Raw genomic sequence first — 21029 nt, forward strand, 5'->3', positions numbered from 1 at the left:
TCAATTAAAAAATTCCAACAAGAATAAAAAAAGATGAGGGGGCAAACTGCAACAATCTGTCTCTAAACACTACAAATATAACTGTATAAGCATTAAAATATAGCACACTAATTATAATTTTGAAAAAAAAATTTTCTTAGGTTTTATTAAACTAAGCTGGGGGCTCTAGAGGTAAAGAACCTGCCTGCCAATGCAGAAGACATAAGAGACCTGTGTTCGATCTCTGGGTTGGGAAGATCCCTGGAGGAGGATATGGCAGCTCACTCCAGTATTCTTGCCTTGGAATCCCATGGACAGAGGAGCCTGGCAGGCTGTGGTCCACAGAGTTGCACAGAGTCAGACATGACTGAAGCAACTTAGCACGCAAAATAGCAGCTTCTTTTCTACCACAAATAAAGCTATAGCTAGCAACAACTTTTTATAGCTAGTAAGTTTTGCTAAGGAGTGTTTTATTTGGCTGACATATATTAGGAAGATGCTCAATGCCTTTCCTCTTGCCTTAGGAATCTACAACCCCAGAACTTCATTGCTCTGCTCTTGTTATTTTCATTTTTCCATTACACTAAAAGTTGTCAATGAAGAGATGTAGTACAGAAATACTCTCTTCATCTAAGGATTAAGTTCCACCTGCTCCAGGAAGAGTTTGGGTTATGACACACATCCCCATCTGTGCATATCTATGTATTTTCTTGGAGGGAACAATGTGTAATTTTTAGTTTGCAAGTCAGATTATTTTTACAAGGAGCTGATAAAGATCCAGGTCAAAATTTCTCAGCAAAGAGATAATTCTAGATGATGAATTCTCTCAGAGAAAATTATTTCTTTGCAGAGTCTAAAGAGAGAAGACACTTGCTGAACCACACCCAAGCTGAGCTCACCTGTAACATCTCAGTCATTTGCTTCCCCTTTGTTACTATCATTGTCTTCTTGCCTGAGGAGTTGTTACCTGACAGATCTATGTCTGAATTGCTGTAATTCTATGGACTTTTCATCTATGAGTTTGCAAAGACATTCCCATCGAAGCAAAATGAACGATTTATGTGCTAATAAATTGAAAAAAGCAGGTCTATCATCACCTAGAACTTTCTTTAATCTAGATCGATTTGGCAAATAAATTGTAGAAGTAAAATTTCTAAGAATTTATGAGACAATTCTTCAGGAAATTATTGCTCTTGCCATTGCCGGCAATGAGAGTGGATTCAACTGATTTGTTGTGATAAAAGATCTGATTGCCTGGCCAAGAAATATGAAGTGTTAAGAAGCACATACCAGACTGAAGTCCTTTGTTTGGTAAAATATATCCTTTCTAATTCCAAGTAATGGGTTTTATCATGATTTGAAGCTATCCAATAACCAGAATTTTATATCTATATCTGTGTTTATTTTGATATTAATATAGCTATATATCTTTATAAATCTTATACAGAAAGATTTTATATATATATGTATAATTCATGATAGGTAGATTTTATACATGTGTTTAAAAAAATTTTTAACCAATGTTACATTATATTTTGCACTGCTGTGGAGGTTAGCCAGATCTGTTGAATCAACACAGAAAGAGTGGGGAGGACAATGTACTGTTAGGTGATTATCCTGTTTCTTAGCACACATTGTGCTTTGCAGATGTTTGCTTATATCTCCTATGTTGCTTTAGAAGATGTTAGAAAACTATCCTGATGGGACTGATAAAGATGAGTTGGAACCTGTGACCAGCAGCTGGATGAAGGGAGCCTGAATCCTCCAAATCCTATGGATATAGTGTGCTTTCCTTGATGTTCCTGCCAAAATAAGGTTGGAAAGCTAGGGAGATCTGCAAGAGATGTGTCAGAACAAAGCCGCTACAATTTCTAAGTTTCAAAAACCTTGCTTGCAAATGACTGCAAATTAGCTCACAATTTTAAACCAATGAATCTCACAACTGTTTCATCAAATTACTTGCAGAAAACTGAGAGAAAAATCCGACAACTATCCTGTGCATGACTTGCCAAGCAGACATTCAAGTACAGTCCGTTTCGTTTGGGTCCTATTTTAATACTGCAGTGCAGATCTGCACATCTATGCCAAGATACATATTTTATAGGAACTGCTGAGAGCTTTGCAATTTCACCCTCAAAAAACTGAATAAGCACAGGGGACTTCCCTGGTGGTCCAGTGTCTAGGACTCTGCACTCCCATGCAGAGGATTTGAGTTTGATCCTTGGTCGAGGAACTAGATCCCACATGTTGCGGGGCAACAAAGCCCATAAGCTGCAACTAGAGAGGCGCACGCACTGCAGCTACTGAGCCCACGTGCTCTACAGCCCGCATGCCACAACTACAGAGAAGCTCCTACATGCTGCAACAAGACCCAACACAGCCAAAGATAAACAAACAAAAGTCTGTAAATGACATTAAAACCTTAAAAAAAAAAAAAAAAGACTGAGTAAGCATGAACAACAAAATTGTTGAGCAATAAAGTTACTTCTTTATCATCCTGGTATAGTACTCCTCCTTCAATCATTTTGAATCTAGTATATTCATTCTTCAAACTCTGTTCAAAGATCCTCTATATCATGGCCCACTTTATACACTTTAGCTCATTTATTCCCCCAAACAAGGTAATAAGAAAAAAAAATTACCCCATTTTATAGAATATTGTAACTTAGGTTAAGAAACTTGCAGAAAAAAAAATCCAAAGAAGACTTTTTTAAAGCATTAAGAGGTTTCACTTTTACACAGTATTAAGGACAAAATGATAAGAAACTTCTTTCTATAAAACACTTTCAAATGGATTGAGCTTCTATAGGCTAAGAGATGGATCTAAGACCATGGCATAAAGGTAGGCCCCTAAATGGCTATACCCTTATAGGACTACAAAACAATTAACCCAGTAGCACTGAAATTCATCAAAAAAATTGTTTTGTCTCAGTCGATAGTGTGGGGTAGAGATTTTGAGGGATTTTAATACTTGCAGAGTCCTGGAACCCATGAAGGTGAGAAAGAAGAAAGTAACATGAAAGTGATCCTGAATTTTCTTTTTCAACAAATAAATTGTAAGAGGGAGAGAGAGGGAGAGAAGAAAGAAAGGAAAAAGGCAAAGAAAGAAGACAAAGGAGAGAGAAAAGGTAAATCTTTGAGTAAAGGGGATGTAAAAAAATACATGAACCAATTGCTGTTCATGAATTTTGTTGGGATCCTGATTTCAACAAACTGTGAAGAAATGTTCATGAGTTAATCATGAATGTTCAAATTCCGATTTCATTTTGTTAACTTGTTAGGTGTGACTGCTATTTTGATTATTTTTTAGTCTTCATCTTTGACTTAGTGGAATATTTATGGATGAAATTACATAATATCCAAGATTTACTTCAAAATTATCCAGTGTGTGATGTGTCAGTGTGGAGAAAGTGCCAGAATAGGCAAATGAAGTAACATTGATCGTCTTGTAATAATTACTGAAACTGGATAATGGAATCATAGGAATTCATTATACTATTTTATCTACTTCTGAGTATGTTTGAACATTTTCCACCATAAATAGGTAAAATTTTTTTTTTTTTTGGTGAATTTTTTTAAAAAGGCAATTCTTGGATCATGATACCATTGGGACACTTGGCAAGGCAAACTGTTTGGAAAGGTTACACCACACCAAATTATCACATATAAAGCCTCTTAGAAAATACACCAAACATATGAAGAACCAATTCATTAGTAAAGGTCAGCAACCACACGCATATAAATGTGTATGCATGCACACACACACATTCTCTTTCTCTCCTCTCTCTTTTCCTCTTTCTCAGAATTAAAGCCACATGAATTTCAAATAGCAGAACTAACAAATAGAGCTTATAAAAAAAGTACATTCAATATATAACTATACTATTGGTTTACAAAATAATTTTATATTATATATGTGATTTGTAACTTTTTTACATAACCATCTACTGTGAACATATTTGAATAAATAAACATTTTTCAAAGTAAATTCAAAGTAAACAGATGTAAAATAAGGAATTGAAAATACAAACAAACAACAGGGCACTTTTGAAAATTCCAGGAATATATTAAAAAATCAATAAAAGCAAAATAAGAGCTCTAGAAATGAAAAATAAAATTATTGGAATTAAAAGCTCCTGGAAAAGCAAGAGGCAGATTAAATTCAACTGAAAAAGGGAATATTGAACTAGAGATTAGATATGAAGAAATAACCCAAAAGATGGCACAGAGGATACAAGGAGATGAAACTTAACAGAGAGGTTGAGAAATATGGAAAATAAAACAAGAACGTCCAAATACATCTAACAGCATTTCCAGCAAAGCGACTAAAGAGAAAAGGGAGATAATATTTGGAAAAAATAAATAATGGCTCAATTTTTTTAATTGATGAAAGACACAAAAGTCTTAGATTCAGGAAGCATACAATAGAACCCACAGATAGGCATATTGTAGTTAAACTACAAAACCCCAAAGAGAGAAAATCAGAAAAGCAACCAGGGGAAAGGGGCATGTTATTTATAAAGGAAAAACAATTCTATACCAAACTGCTTAGCAGCAATAACTGCAGTCAGAAGACAATGAAATGGTATATTTTTAAATGGGAAAAAATAGCTGTTAACCTCGGACTAGTGAAATATTTTATAATCATTATCTTGTATGTGGTTATTAAGTAGACTAAAAATGTTTAATGAGCATGGGAAAACCAGGAGAAACATATTCATCTAACGTTGGGAAATTTGAATATACATCTCTCAGCGTGATATCCATATCAAGCTGAAAAATATTAGTAAAGATGTAGAAAATTAAACAACATGATTAAAAAGCTTGATTGTCAAATGAAATACAGAACCCTAATTTTAAACTGAGAGAATTCACATTTTTTCCAAGCTAAATGGAACATTTATAAAAAAAAAACTTAGTCACATACTAGATCACAAAGTGGGAGAAGGCGATGGCACCCCACTCCAGTACTGTTGCTTGGAAAATCCCATGGATGGAGGAGCCTGGTAGGCTGCAGTCCAAGGGGTCGCACAGAGTCGGACACAACTGAGCGACGTCACTTTCACTTTCCACTTTCATGCATTGGAGAAGGAAATGGCAACCCACTCCAGTGTTCTTGCCTGGAGAATCCCAGGGACGGGGGAGCCCGGTGGGCTGCCGTCTATGGGGCCGCACAGAGTCGGACATGACTGAAGCGACTTAGCAGGTAGCAGATCACAAAGTAAGTCTCATATGTCAAAGGACTGATAGTATGAAAAACACATGAACTGAGCACAAAGCAATTAATTTTAAATTAATAATCAAAAGATAACCAAAAAGGATATTAGAGAAAATTCAAATAAACGGTGAGATATTCTTTGCTCACACAGAAAGTACAAACTGAATGAAAATACAAAAGTATTTTTCTTGGAACATGAGAAGCCAAATCTAAAATATATACAGAAGAAAATATAGCTAAAACTCAGGACAATTTTGAAGGAGAATAAGATAGGGGTAGGGATTCCCAGGTGGTGCAGTGGTAAAGAATTTGCCTGCCAATGCAGGAAACACAGGAGACACACGTTTGATCCCTGTGTCAACAAGGTCCCCTGGAGTAGGAAATGGCAACCCACTCCAGTATTCTTGCCCGGGAAATCCCATGGAGAGAGGAGCCTAGTGGGCTATAGTTTATGGAGTCACACAGAGCTCAACACTTCTGAGTGACTGAGCAAACATGCAGGGAAGAGTAGGGGTGGATTTGCTGATGCCATCATCTTTATAACAAGATGCATTATAGTGCTACTTTAATTTAGATAGTGTGATATCGACACAGTGACAGACAAATAAAACAACAAGATTGAAGAGAATCATAGATACACTCCTCAAATCTAATATGGAAACTTGGTAGATGATAAACGGAAACTGCAGATCAGTATGAAAGGACTGATTACTGATGGTACTAAGATAATTAACACTCCAAAAATAAAATATGAACACTACCTCACATCCATATGCAAAAAGTTAGACCACTTAAAGATATAAATACAAAAGCACACTTTCAATATTTTCAGAAAACACTAGAGAAAAATACCTTTTGACCTTGAAGTAGGGGGAGATTTCCTTAAAATATATCAAAGCATATACCATAAAAAGCTTAATATATGTAAATGCATTAAAATTATTTTCCACAACAAAACCATCATAAACAAAAGAAAGAGATGATACCAACTAGGAGAAGATATTTGCAGCACCTAAAACCACAAACATTAAGTCACAATGATAATAAATCTTATAAAACAATAAGAGAAAAACAACTCACAGAAAATATTCATTGAATAAATAAAGGATAGAAAACACAATTAAGCAGTCAATAAACATATATGTTTAACACCAGTAGTAATCAGAAAAATATAAATTAAAATAAGAAATCATTGCACACAAATAAGATAGGCAAAAACTAAAATTATCTGCTATTTGGCCATAAAAAGTAATGAAATTTTGCCACTTGCAACCAAATAAATGAACTTGAACAGCGTTATGCAAAGTGAAATAATTCAAACAGGAAAAGACAAAGGACAAATACTGTATGATATTGCTTATATGCGGAATCTAACAAATACAACAAACTACTGCACTGGTCATAACCAACACCCTCTTCCAACAACACAAGAGAAGAGTCTACACATGGACATCACCAGATGGTCAGCACTGAAATCAGACTGATTATATTCTTTGCAGCTAAAGATGGAGAAGCTCTATACAGTCAACAAAAACAAGACCAGGAGCTGACTGTGGCTCAGATTATGAACTCCTCCTCATTGCAAAATTCAGACTTAAATTGAAGAAAGTAGGGAAAACCACTAGACCATTCAGGTATGACCTAAATCAAATCCCTTATGATTATGCAGTGGAAGTGAGAAATAGATTTAAGGGCCTAGATCTGATACATAGAGTGCCTGATGAACTATGGACTGAGGTTCGTGACATTGTACAGGAGACAGGGATCAAGACCACCCCCATGGAAAAGAAATGCAAAAAAGCAAAATGGCTGTCTGGGGAGGCCTTACAAGTAGCTGTGAAAAGAAGAGAAGCGAAAAGCAAAGGAGAAAAGGACAGACATAAGCATCTGAATGCAGAGTTCCAAAGAATAGCAAGAAGAGAAAAGAAAGCCTTCCTCAGCGATCAATGCAAAGAAATAGAGGAAAACAACAGAATGGGAAAGACTAGGGATCTCTTCAAGAAAATTAGAGATACCAAGGGAACATTTCATGCAAAGATGGGCTCGATAAAGGACAGAAACGGTATGGACCTAACAGAAGCAGAAGATATTAAGAAGAGGTGGCAAGAATACACAGAAGAACTGTACAAAAAAGATCTTCATGACCCAGATAATCACGATGGTGTGATCACTGACCTAGAGCCAGACATCCTGGAATGTGAAGTCAAGTGGGCCTTAGAAAGCATAACTGCGAACAAAGCTAGTGGAGATGATGGAATTCCAGTTGAGCTATTTCAAATCCTGAAAGATGATGCTGTGAAAGTGCTGCACCCAATATGCCAGCAAATTTGGAAAACTCAGCAGTGGCCACAGGACTGGAAAAGGTCAGTTTTCATTCCAATCCCAAAGAAAGGCAAAGCCAAAGAATGCTCAAACTACCGCACAATTGCACTCATCTCACATGCTAGTAAAGTAATGCTCAAAATTCTCCAAGCCAGGATTCAGCAATACATGAACCGTGAACTTCCTGATGTTCAAGCTGGTTTTAGAAAAGGCAGAGGAACCAGAGATCAAATTGCCAACATCCACTGGATCATGGAAAAAGCAAGAGAATTTCAGAAAATCATCTATTTCTGCTTTATTGACTATGCCAAAGCCTTTGACTGTGTGGATCACAATAAACTGTGGAAAATTCTTCAAGAGATGTGAATACCAGACCACCTGACCTGCCTCTTGAGAAATTTGTATGCAGGTGAGGAAGCAACAGTTAGAACTGGACATCGAACAACAGACTGGTTCCAAATAGCAAAAGGAGTACGTCAAGGCTGTATATTGTCACCCTGCTTATTTAACTTATATGCAGAGTACATCATGAGAAACGCTGGACTGGAAGAAACACAAGCTGGAATCAAGACTGCCGGGAGAAATATCAATAACCTCAGATATGCAGATGACACCACCCTTATGGCAGAAAGCGAAGAAGAACTAAAAAGCCTCTTGATGAAAGTGAAAGTGGAGAGTGAAAAAGTTGGCTTCAAGCTCAACATTCAGAAAACGAAGATCATGGCATCTGGTCCCATCACTTCATGGGAAATACATGGGGAAACAGTGGAAACAGTGTCAGACTTTATTTTTTGGGGCTCCAAAATCACTGCAGATGGTGACTGCATCCATGAAATTAAAAGACGCTTACTCCTTGGAAGGAAAGTTATGACCAACCTAGATAGCATACTCAAAAGCAGAGACATTACTTTGCCAACAAAGGTCCGTCTAGTCAAGGCTATGGTTTTTCCAGTGGTCATGTATGGATGTGAGAGTTGGACTGTGAAGAAAGCTGAGCGCCGAAGAAATGATGCTTTTGAACTGTGGTGTTGGAGAAGACTCTTGAGAGTCCCTTGGACTGCAAGGAGATCCAACCAGTCCATTCTGAAGGAGATCAGCCCTGGGATTTCTTTGGAAGGAATGATGCTAAAGCTGAAACTCCAGTACTTTGGCCACCTCATGCAAAGAGCTGACTCATTGGAAAAGACTCTGGTGCTGGGAGGGATTGGGGGCAGGAGGAGAAGAGGACGACAGAGGATGAGATGGCTAGATGGCATCACTGACTCGATTCACATGAGTTTGGGTGAACTCCGGGAGTTGGTGATGGACAGGGAGGCCTGGCGTGCTGCGATTCATGGGGTGGCAAAGAGTCGGACACGACTGAGCGACTGAACTGAACTGAATGAATATAACAAAAAAGAAGCAGACTCATAGAACAAACTAGTGTTTACCAGTGTTCAGGGAGGAGCAATATAAGATGAGGGGCAATGTTCACTGCAGCACTGTTTACAAAAGCTAGGACACGGAAGCAACGTAAACGTCCATTGACATTAATAAATAAAGAAGCTATGGTACACATATACAATGGAATATTACTCAGCCATAAAAAGAAATATATTTGATTCATTTCTAATCAGGTGGATGAACCTAGAGCCTATTATACAGAGTGAAGTAAGTCAGAAAGAGAAAAACAAATAAAGAGGGGATGAGAAGCCCAAATATTGGATGTACGATAGGCTCAAGGATGTTGCACAATCCGGGCAATATAGCCAATATTTTGTAATAACTGCAAATGGAAAGAAACTTTTTAAAACTGCACTAAAGTTTGTTAATTAAAAATATAAGTATTTTTTAAGTTAAAATTGTCTGGAAGTAACAAAAGTTGGCACGTATATAGAACAGTGGGTGGGACTTCTGACTTACTGGGAGTGTAAATCTATACAACTTTAGGTTTGCAGTACTGATTTGGCAATATCTAAAAAGTTGAAAATGTCTGCATCTGAAGACCCAATAATTCAATTTCTAGGAATATTCTTTAAAAACTTTGAAATGTATGTGTAAAGAGCCATGGAACAGAACGTCCACTATGTCACTGTATGTAATTGTGAGAAAAAAATTCTCTTTTGAAAGCAACTTAAATTTTCACTAACAGGAGAATGAGTAAATAAATTAATTGCTGCATACTTGTATAATGAAATATAGTATGGCAAAAATGAATGAATGATATCCATGAATTATTATAAATAAATCCCAAAAACAATATTTAAAAATGATATTTTGCTATCATTTATATAAAATTTAAAACAGGAAATAATTGTTGGTTATTGATCTCTACATAAAAAGTATGAAAACATGCATAGGCATGATAAATACCAAATTCAAGATATAATCAATAGATACCTCTGGAGAAGGAGAGTAAGGTAAGAGAGTATGATTAAGAAAGGAAAGAGGCAATTTCAATGTATTGCAGTGTTTTCTTTCTTAACAAAATGAAAACAATTATGATAAAATATTAAAACTTGAGGAATCTGGATAGGAAGTTGCTTTATTATTCTGTCTATGCTATTATATGGGATTCCCAGGTAGCACTGGTGGTAAAGAACCGTCCTGCCAATGCAAGAGACATAAAGTGGTGAGGGTTTGATCCCTGGGTTGGAAATATCCCCTGGAGAAGGGCATGGTAACCCATTCCAGTATTCTTGCCTTGAGGATCCCATGGACAGAGGAGTCTGGTGGGCTACAGTCCATAGGGTCGCAAAGAGTCTGACATGACTGAAGCGGCTTACCATACATACATGCATGCTATTATACAGTTATACCTTTTTATAGTTAAACTCATAGGATTGTATAGAACTGGCCATACTTGTTCAAACCTGCATGAAAATAAAAATAACCTAAATTTATTTGAAAATGATAGAGCTGGGATTGTACCCACATTTGTTTTACTCCAAAACTAGAGCACCTCCTGCAATCTCTGGCCCCTCTCCTTGTCTTTTCTGATTCTTCTCAGACAGGATTAATCACACCTTCTTCTGTGCCACTTTCTTCAAACACTTGGTTTTAAACCTACTGCAGTTGATTGTGTGTGTGTGTGTACATGTGTGTGTGTATTCCTCCATACACAGCTCCTGGTGGCAACCTGTATGGCATATGGAAAGACATGGGGAGAATGGCTAAATGTGAAAGGTTTCTGTTTTACAAGTCAGTAATCTTTCTCTAGGGCTTTCCAGGTGCCTCAGTGGTAAAGAACCCAAATGCAGTGCAGGAGATGCAAGTTCAATTCCTAGGTGGGAAAGATCCCGTGGAGGAGGACATGGAAACCCACTCCAGTATTCTTGCCTGAAGAATCCCATGGACAGAGGAGCCTGGCAGGATACAGTCCATGGAGTTGGACATGACTTAGTGACTAAACAACAATCTTTCTTTTATAGGCTTCTGTTCTGTTGCTTTTCAACCACCTACCTCACTGTTACGGTGCCTTACCAGAAGCTAATCATCAATAGGTTCTACAAATACATACTTTTGCAAAGTAATCTATTTTCAAAGAATATAAGACAAACTAAAATCGTGTTTTAGCATTTCTCATGAATCAACACAAGGGTTAGAAGTGCTACATATTTGTGGAAAAAATAAAGTACAGTTCATTTGTTCCATTTCAGGATTTTTCAAGTCCTCAGAAGCAAAAGGAATCTTATAAATGTGGAGTTAGCCTACTCCAGAGGTAGAGAGAGGCTTCCCAAGTGGTACTAGTGGTAAAGAAGCCATCTGCCAATGCAGGAGACATCAGAGACATGGGTTCAATCCCTGGGTTGGGAAGATGCCCTGGAGGAGGGCATGGCAATCTACTCCAGTATTCTTGCTTGGAGAATCCCATGGACAGAGGAGCCTGGCACGCTATGCTCCACAGGGTTGCAAAGAATGGGACCTGACCGAAATGACTTGCACACACATGCAGAGGTGCAGAGTTCAGCTGTATTTTATGATACAGGCATAATTAAGTAGGTTCTCAAATTAGGTCCCACTTTAGAAATGATTGCACAGATGATTCTACATTAATATTCCTGGGCCCATCTCTCTGAAACAGCACAGTAAATGAAATTTGATGAAATGGTCTAGTCTATAGGAATTATACAGTAAATCAATACAAAGTCAATCATAACTGAAGCGTAAATGAGAGAACCATCCTGTACAGCCTTTAAAAAAACATTATCAGGTGGCTTTTCTAATGAAGAGCAATTTTTACCAAAACAACAACAAAACAGGATATAATGGAACGCCAAGTAATATATAGTAACATTATTTCTTTAAAATGTGCTTTGTCCTCTTCATCATGAAGAGGTCAGTGTCCCCAGGCAGCCTGTAGCCTCTCCCGCATTTCCTCTCTTTCCTTCCATGGCAACATGGGTTAGCAAGACACTGAGCTTTTTGTGATGTGTGTCTGAGGACAGGGAGAAGGGGGAGCGAGCCTTCAGGGAGGTCTCCAGGTGGAAAAGTTTGTGACGCACTAGATTCAGTCACTGAATGAGAATTGTTTACCAAGGGTTCTCGAACACAATAGTTACAGTTACCTTATGTTCATTTAAAATTTTTTTGCTTGGTCTCAGGGCCCTTAACTCTGAAACCCTCTCATCGTAGGCATCCCAGACAACTTATTCATGAAAGGTTATGTGACAAAGCCAGCCGGAGCGGTTTGACCCATCTGTTTCAGCACCTGAGTAGCCAGGCGCACGACAGACATGCATAAACTTCCCGAATGTGGAACATGTATACTAAAACGGTCAAATTCTGCCTTTCATTTGTAGGCAGTCACGGAGAGGTTATTCTGCTTCAATTATGAAGTGTCCACCTTCCAGAGACCTAGCTTGCCCTTTCACTGCCTCTGAAACTGCACCCCTCCACTGAGACAGAAGGGATGTTCCTCCTGTGTTCTTCTCCCTACAGGCTGAAATGCTATTTCCCTTATCTGAGAAAATGCCTCCCTCATACTTTTCATGGCACGGCTAAAAGCCTGATATGTGTGCCACACCTGATACTTTAGAAGGAAGCTGGTAAGTGTTATTTTTTTCCTTAGTAATAAAGCAAAAATCCATTCCTTAGTCAGGGTCTCGTTAACATATTAGCGATTCCTTCTTTTTTTCTTGTCATCTGTCATTATCTTCTACACAAGAGAGAGGCCTTGATAACAATCTATCTTAAAGGGATTTTAATGGCTCGTTACAGAAAATGCCGAATTAAACACTTTGAAAACAACAGTTGAGTGGGATGCCGCTAAAAGAGCCTCCTTGAGGTTTCCACAGCCTCTCCCAGCCGGGGAGAAGTTGCTCATTTCTGCAACAACAGAAGCAGGCCCAGCGAGCTTCTTCAGCAGAATGTGGGAATGCGATCTGTGAACAAACCATTTGCTTTCTAACAGCCACTTACCGGCCTCATGTCAGAGCGCAGGAAAGACAGCACTGCAACACTCAGATTCATGACTGTGTTAGGCTGTGGATGTGACTCTAGCAACCTTAGATCAGAGAGCATCGACTTTAAATAAGCTCAAAAATCAAACCAGCGACATTCCAGGATGTCTCTGGAACCATGGCCCTGCCTTTGTTTACTACTCGTTTTGGACTGGGATTGGACCAAAAGGCGGCGTATCAGATGGTTTCAGTCACTCCTCTAGTCTTTCTCTCTGGGATGGTTGGGGCTTATGCAGCACAGTTCAGGATTTCTAAGCTGGACAAACAGGATCAGATGAGAAGCCCTGTGCGTGAGTGCTCAGTCGCTTCAGTCTTGTGCAACTCTTTGAGACCCTAAGGACTGCAGCCTGCCAGGCTCCTCTGTCCATGGGATTCTCCAGGTAAGACTACTGGAGAGAGTTGCCACGCCCTCCTCCAGGGGATCTTCCCTACCAGGGATGGAACTCACATTTCTTGTGTTTCCTGGATTACAGGTGGATTCTTAAGCACTGAGCCACCGGGCAACCGGGGAGAAGCCCTGATGGCAGACCAAAGCGGGGATCCACCAGGGGCTTCAGGCTGGAGGCTGTGACAGCATGAGCCCCCAGGTGGGAGCATCCCTCAGGCTTTATTTTGACCCATTCAACAAAACAAAGACTGTTCACCTAATTTTCAAAAGCATCATCATAAAATAAAAGCATCAGCTGCATTATTATAAAGAAATAATCAGCTACATATTAAAAAGCATCAGCTGTATATTATTCGGGGAAGAGAGCTGACTTCCCTGAATTCTAGAAAGACCAAGCCTGAGATCACTGCTCCCAGAGGCCAGAGGGCTCATTCAATTGCTGAAAATCTGAGCATACCCCTAAGGCCAAGCTCAGTCTACCATCCTCATTTCCTTGCCTCAGAAGCCAGGGTGTCATGTAGCTAGATTCTGACAGTGACTCACTCTTGGAGCAATAAGAAAAGTTAGAGATTTACTAAACAGTGAGTACTAAGCTTTAAAAAACTGAGGGGACAAATGAAATGCCTAAGCTACTCTTAGAATTGTATGTACCACCTTAATCTACTTGATTTTATTTTTTCTGAAATTTGACACACACAATTAGTACAATGCCTTGAAAATACCTTCCTCCATATGTTTCACTACTGGCATGAACCTTAGTCATGCCACCTCACAGCGTTGCCAAGTGTCAGCTTACTAGCTCAAACTTCTAGATGTTCCATGAAAGCCACGGGATCTTCATGAAAAAGATGAGAAAACACATTTATGAATCACTGAGGTGACTGTACAAGTGGGTATTCCTCACTGAAAGGACTATGGATTGAATTATGCCCCCCTCCACCCAATTCCTGTGTTTAAGCCTTAATCCTCAAGGTGACTGTATCTGGAGATAGGGCTTTTAGGAAGTAATTAGGGTAAAAGAAGTTGTAAGGTGAGGTCCTAATCCTACAAGACTGGTGATCTTAGAAGAAGAGGAAGAGAAAGATCCCCTGTTCTCTCTTCATACATGCATCAAGGAAGGACCACCTGAGCACATAGCGAGAAAGAGGCCATCTGCAAGCTAGGAAGAGAGCTCCTCACCAGAACCCCACCGTGCTGGAGCAGACTGAGACAGAAAGGAAAATGTATTTCAGTTATTGCTGTACGTGTAAGTTCACATATATCAATTTTAAAATCCATCAGGGTGATCAAGCGAGTTGCCTTGTTCAGGCTTCTGACGTTACTCCTGCCAAGTTTTATCTCATACAGAGATCCGAGGCAGCATCCAAACCATTTGAAAGAGGACATGCCTCTAAGATACACTTTTATACAGTTGCAAATACCGTTCCCAACGTCCATAAGAAGTTCCCCTTTAGCTTATAAACTCATTGTATTAAACCTAGACTTGAATATTTACAGCAAGTAGTAACTAGAGGATTAAATACGTCATCACAAGGTCTCATCCAACTCTGGATTTTGATGGGCTCTTTTGAGCAACATTTCTCTGGTTTGCCAGGACCTAAGTCCTAAAAGTGAACTATGCTTTGCAGCGAAATGGTGTCTAATTAAAATTTAATGAGTGGATTCCACCCTTATTCTACAGTAACACAGAGACATGCACACTGAACTCTCCACATACCGTTGTGTGTATCCTTTAATGTCAATGGCAGTCCCTCAGGGTGCAACACAGGCAAGTGGACCCAGGTAAAGAACACCCTTAATAGAAATGTCATGGGCAAGGCTAATTGCAAGAAAAAATCTAGAAAACATCCATTTCCTCAGACCAAATTGAGAGTAGACATCATAATGGCAATCTATGAAACTATTAGACCAAATATTAGGAAAACCTATACCACTGCTCTCTTTGTAAAAAGGTAAGGTTGCAAATGTTGACATCTACCATTCAGCCACATCAATCCCAATTTGTCCTAATTTATTCAAGTTAGGGGAATACAAAATAAATCATGTGACTTCTTGTTTCTTTTTTAAACCCTGCAGTCATCTTATAATCTGAAATAAAATATCTCAATAATGCTAAGTTAACATATTCTGAATAATTTTGAAACTCAAGAGCCCAAAATGGAGTAATAACACACTCCTTATTACTACCTCTCAGTGTTTTTCAGCATTATCAATAAACTTAAAATTCTCTATTTTGGAAAATACATTTGTAAGTCGTTTTTTCAAACCATAGTTTAAAGTGGATTTATACAAGTTAAAACAGAAACTCTAATAATAAGTATGGAATACAGTTCAATTCAACACACATTGGATACCAACATGTGTCAGAATACATAATGGCCCCATGGACACCTAATAGACTTAAAGAGAATTACCTGCTTTACTTTTTATTTGATCATCCCCAAAGTCTACGCAGGGCTTTCCAGGTGGCACAGTGGTAAAGAATCCACCTGCCAAAGTAGGAGACACAAGAGACATGGGTTCCATCCCTGGGTCAGGAAGATCCCCTGGAGTAGGAAATGGCAACTGCAGTGTTCTTGCCTTGAGAATCCCAGGGACAGGGGAACCTGTTGGGCTGCCGTCCATGGGGTCGCACAGAGTCGGACACAACTGAAGCGACGGAGCAGCAGCAGCAAGACTCTCAATTATTACAATTCATAAGTTTTATGAATGATATTAAAGAAAAACAACATTCTTCCCTAAAAGCCCTTTTCTTAAATCTTCTAAAGTGATTCATGTAGTATATATCTCAGGGATTTTATTCCAGGTAGACAGGGGTAGGAGGTGGGGTATGTGAGCAATGGAGCAAGAGTGAGGAAAACTAAAACCACAGTAAGGCAAATAAGTTCCCACTTTTCATGGGAATATTCCCTACAAGGGCCAAGAGACTAACAAATACTAAACATTCCCATTGGGATGAGAAGCAAGAGATTGCTCTTAAATTGACTTCAGAGTAAAGATGCCAAAGCAAATAAATCACTGTAAGTGAAATACTCTGAAAGGTAAGTGGACTTTAAACATATTTGCGTAGGCTAAATTTTTTAATCGGAAGTATTCATTACTGTCAGATATGATAAGGCCACATGTCCATCACGATCTCTGGAGACCTCCTCCTAGTATATGATTCATTATTTTTAAACCAATACCTAGCTGAGCAGACATCCCCAACAAATGTTACTGAGTGAAGAAAAATAAGCAAAGATTCAAACATGTTATGCTTCACCTAAACCAAAACTGTATTAAGTAAAATGGAAGTAAAGGCCCCAAAGTTCTCAGATTTCTTCAATCCACACACAGCTTTTCATCAAGAATAATTCTGGAATGACGACAAACTCGAATGCCTATTCAACCCAGCTACTCAAGCCATTAATAGAATAAAATGCTGCGCAAACTTGTGTTTCCTAGGATCCCCTTTCTCTAGCCAAATGCATCCTCAAAGACCCTGGTTGACTTTGCATTGTCTCTGTGAAGTGACTTGCAACCCTCAAGCTATGTAGAAAAAAATGTAGGAGAAGAATGGCACTCTTACAGGTTACATAGCCTCCATAGTGGCTCCATTCTTTTTTTTCTTTCCTTTATGAGAATCTTTTGTAATTGAAGTAAAAAGACTTCAGTCATCTCTCTGATGGAGAGTGAGAGGTAAGTAAGAAATAAGTTGTTTTTCTAAAATTCCTCAACATAAATCTCAGATCAGAGAACACCAATGTCTTTTTTTTTTATAACTAGAATTTCACTGCATATTCCTCAAGTCACCCAGATACTGGTCACGAAGAAGTTGCTTAAGTGAGTTCATCTGTATACTTAGATTCTATCACGGGAATGGTGATACCCAAATCCCAAAGGAATGGGATAGCAAGCCTTGTACAGTGAAGGAAGTACCATGGTCAGAGGCAACCAATACAAACAGAAATAGAGGAGTGAAGCAGGTCAGGCTGTGGATGAGGACGGTGCTCAGTCTAGGTGCCCTGCTTGAATTCAGCGTACATTCCAGAAGCAGGTTTGACTCTGCCCTATTCGCAGGGAATGTTGACCTGTACTTTGGTCTAGCATGTCTGCTCAACAGGGCAAACTTTCCAGTATTCCTTGGCGGATATACCAGGCCAGAATCACTCCGTGTCCCTAGGGAAAAATGACCCTGAGGAGGCCCTTTCCCCCCACCCCGCCCCCCAAGTTAGTTTTTAGAAACCTCCAGAGAGATTCAGAAAGTTTTTTCAGTTTTTCAGTTCAGTCGCTCAGTCGTGTCATTCAGAAAGTACTGGACTCAACTAATACCGCTAAGACTGCTAACAGTAACTTGGCTGAGATCAGAGAAAGGTGAGATGGCCGACCTGATACCTCCTTTAGGGTTCAAACTGGTCTTGGAAATGGAGCAAGTCCAAAGTGACTGTTCTTCATGATTAGAGATAAAACAGAGCCACTGCTGCTAGCCAGTGCTGCTACCAGTGACTGCTCCACTCTTTGCTAATAAAAGGCGCAAACTCACTGAACATGTACCCCAAGTCAGGACTCTAAGTGTAAGAACACGTATTCACTTACCCATTCCTCAGGACAACCCTAAGAGGTAGGAATTATTATTAACATTTGGATTTCATCAATGAAGACACAGAAGCCTGGAGAAGTTAAAGGAACTTGCCTTAACTGAGTTATTCACTTAGACTTACTCAGCGAATAACAGCGGGAGGTGGGGGTGGGGGGCCAGGTTCGTCTCCAGGCAGAGTTCTGCTTCTGTACTTTACCATCCTGCCTCCCTGCCTTTTCTCTTCCCTGAAAACTTGGAAGAGCGCCCCAGGACCAAACACAGACAGCGTGACAACAAGCATGGTGTCTGTGGGAAACAGGGACATGTTGCCTGCAGCCTTCCTCCAGCTGGGTTGAATTTTTCCTCACCAGGCTCCTCAGGGTCCCTCCTCACTTGTCTCAGGCCAACTCCACTAACTGCTCTGCTCTGCATATGCTCTCCGTTGAAAGAGAAGACTACAGATATCACCACACAAATATCACTACCAGAAAACTCCAAGTGGATCCCAGATCATAACCTAGAAAACTGGAAAAAAAAAAAAAAAAAAAAAACAGAACTGGCTGTAGATAACACTCTTTGCAACACACCCAAGGAGCTTCCTGGGCAACTAGGAACACGTGATGCTCCTACAAGCTGCTCATGAAATTTCAGAGTTGCAAGGTTTGTACGCTCCTGTCTTGAACATTAAGACAATTTTTTTCCAAGCTAATCTGCTTTTTTGGTACTGGACTTTTTTAAAGTTGGAGTAAAGAATGGATAGAAAACACATTTGCAAATAATATTCAAAACCACCACCATATGAGAAGTTTCATTCCTTTCTTCTATGAATTCGCCTAGCCTTAAAGAACAGACATATTTTCCCTCTGAGTCTGTTGACAGTCACTGAAGTGACTAAAATACCCAGTATATCTTAGTGAAAAGCTATTTTTAAAATCACTTGATTTAGAAAACTCCAATCATGATAATTTCATGGGACTTCTTAGTACACAAATTAAAAGTTTTAAATTACTCTGCAAGAATTTGAGAGTTCAAATACTCTTAATTAGAAAATATCTGCATCAATGCATATTTAATCAGGTGTTTTTAACATCTGCCCCTGATACAAAATTATTTTGAGGGTTGTTTTGTGAGTGATGGTTCTTCTGGTCAGTAATTACGGTGAGGATGCCATGTGAGACTGGGAGTCAGAAATGTGGATCCTGGTCCCTCCTGGCTCTCCCATGCCTCACCTCTGGACTTTGAGAACGTCACTTAACTTCTCTTAGCCTGTTTCCTCATGTCCACAGATAAATAACAGTTCCCACCTCAAAGCGTTGTTCCATAGACCAAACGAAATGATGCAGGTGGAAGGGATTTTTAGTGACTCCGAGGCAATATCATATAATATTAAAATTACAAACTAAAGGTAGGAGTGGCATGGCTTAGTGAGGAAAGCGCAGATGTATTCTGGAGCAAAAAGGCATCAACTTGGCTGATTTACCAACCTTGGTTCTCTCAGTTGAGAAATGGAAGGATAAGAACTATCCCATAAGACTGATGTGAGGGTTAGAAATAATATGTAGGGCCTCTAGCAGGACAGGCCCAAGTAGGTGCTCAATAAATGGCACCCCTTTCGTATCAGAGAAAACGTTTAATTAAGCTAAGTATGCTGTGTACAAACACAACAGCTGAGCGGCGTTCTGCTTGGAACAGTACATCCATTAGCTGGGTCCCAAATAGACTCCCGCCTCGGCCAGCGCCCTGGGTTTATCCCACTTTAGACTCCAGTGGATTAAGGCTGTGCTTGCTGTATTCGCATTTCCTGCCTTCCACCACTGTTTTCTAAAACTTCCTAATGGAACCTCCGACTTAAAAAATAAAATCAATTCTACCCAATGGGGCCACTCCACGCACAGGATTTTTCCTAACTTGCTTTCACAAGATGAACTTATTCACTTTTTTGCTAGTCCTGGAGGGAGGAGGGTGGGGTCTGTGGCGCTAGGAGAAGGAAAGAGCCGAAGTGGATCTGCTGTTGTTACTGAGAATGTTCAAAGTGACCAGAATAAGCAGCCTGGGCCTCGCCTCCCCAGCTCCAGCGCCCGAGGGTCAGGAGTGTCGGAGGCGTTCGGAGCTGCAAGCAGGACAAGGGCACGAGCCCCGCCGCGCCAGGCCTGAGCAGACCCGGTCCGGCGGGCATCGGTCACTGAGCCGCCGCGAGTTAAGAGGCTTGTTGCCGGGGAAGGGCGCATGCAGGTGGGTTAGTGGTAACTCGACCATGCGGCGTGGCATTCCTGTCTGGCAAACGCGCTCAGGCAAAACAGACTCGATGCTTACAATGATCCCAGCCCAAAATGGAGTGTCTCTGACTAGCAGGGAGGAGCTGATGCCGGCCATGAGGAAGCCCACCACGGTCACGGCGATGCCCAGCGCCAGCTGCAGCAGCGCGAGCAGCAGCGGGAACCGGCAGCCGCAGCACTTCCGGGCCTCCTCCCCGCTCTCCTTGGGGGCCCCCGCGCCCCTCTTCGGCCCCATGTCGTCGGGCCCCGCGGCGTCGGCGGCTGGCGGTCCCCCTTGGCTCCGCGCGCCGCGGCCGGGCCGCTCCCTGCCCATGGCGGCTGCGGGGGCGGCAGCGGCGGGGGCGGCGCGGGGCGGGTCGCGCCGGCCCGGCTCGGCGAGTTACGGAGGCTGAACAAATATGGAAAACATTTGGAGCGACTGGCCGAGCCTCCGAAGGCCACGGGGAGCCCGCGGCGGAGGGGGAGTCGAGGGGGGTCGCCAACTGCCAACGCGCCGGGCAGGACGCAGCGCCCGCAGACTCCTGCAGGGTGGCCAGGCGCCTCCCAAACCCCGCGCTCTTTGGACAGGCTGCGTGTGCGCGCGCGTGCGTGTGTATGTGTGCGCACGTGGGGGGTGTGCGTGCATCTGCGCGTCTGTGTTTGGTGTCTGTTTTCCCCACTTCAAAGCCCAGGATTTTTTCGCTTGTGTTTTTGTTTTTGTTTTCTGAGAGGTGCAATGCAAGGTGACGAATGTTTAAATCACTTGAGTTTAATTAGTAGACAATTTAATCCAAAAGAGGCGTTACTAGGCTCCAAGCTGTGAAATCGTTTCCAGAAGTTAAATTGTTCCTTATTTTCCAACCAAGGC

General features: G+C 40.6%; 1 protein-coding gene across 1 annotated transcript in view; it reads right to left on the reverse strand.

Moving 5' to 3' along the window:
* Window positions 1–20504, reverse strand: part of SSPN (sarcospan) — a 45966-nt gene extending 25462 nt beyond the window's left edge. Inside the window, exon 1 of the mRNA XM_086401656.1 lies at window positions 20220–20504. Coding sequence (XP_086257782.1) covers window positions 20220–20495 — 276 coding nt within the window. The 5' untranslated portion in view covers window positions 20496–20504. The remainder of the gene's footprint in view (window positions 1–20219) is intronic.
* Window positions 20505–21029: the final 525 nt, after the last annotated feature.

This window comes from Bos grunniens, chromosome 5 (genome assembly GCF_055505025.1).
Source record: "Bos grunniens cultivar Pamir isolate PY7600 chromosome 5, Bosgru_T2T1.0, whole genome shotgun sequence".
Taxonomy (NCBI): domain Eukaryota; kingdom Metazoa; phylum Chordata; class Mammalia; order Artiodactyla; family Bovidae; genus Bos; species Bos grunniens.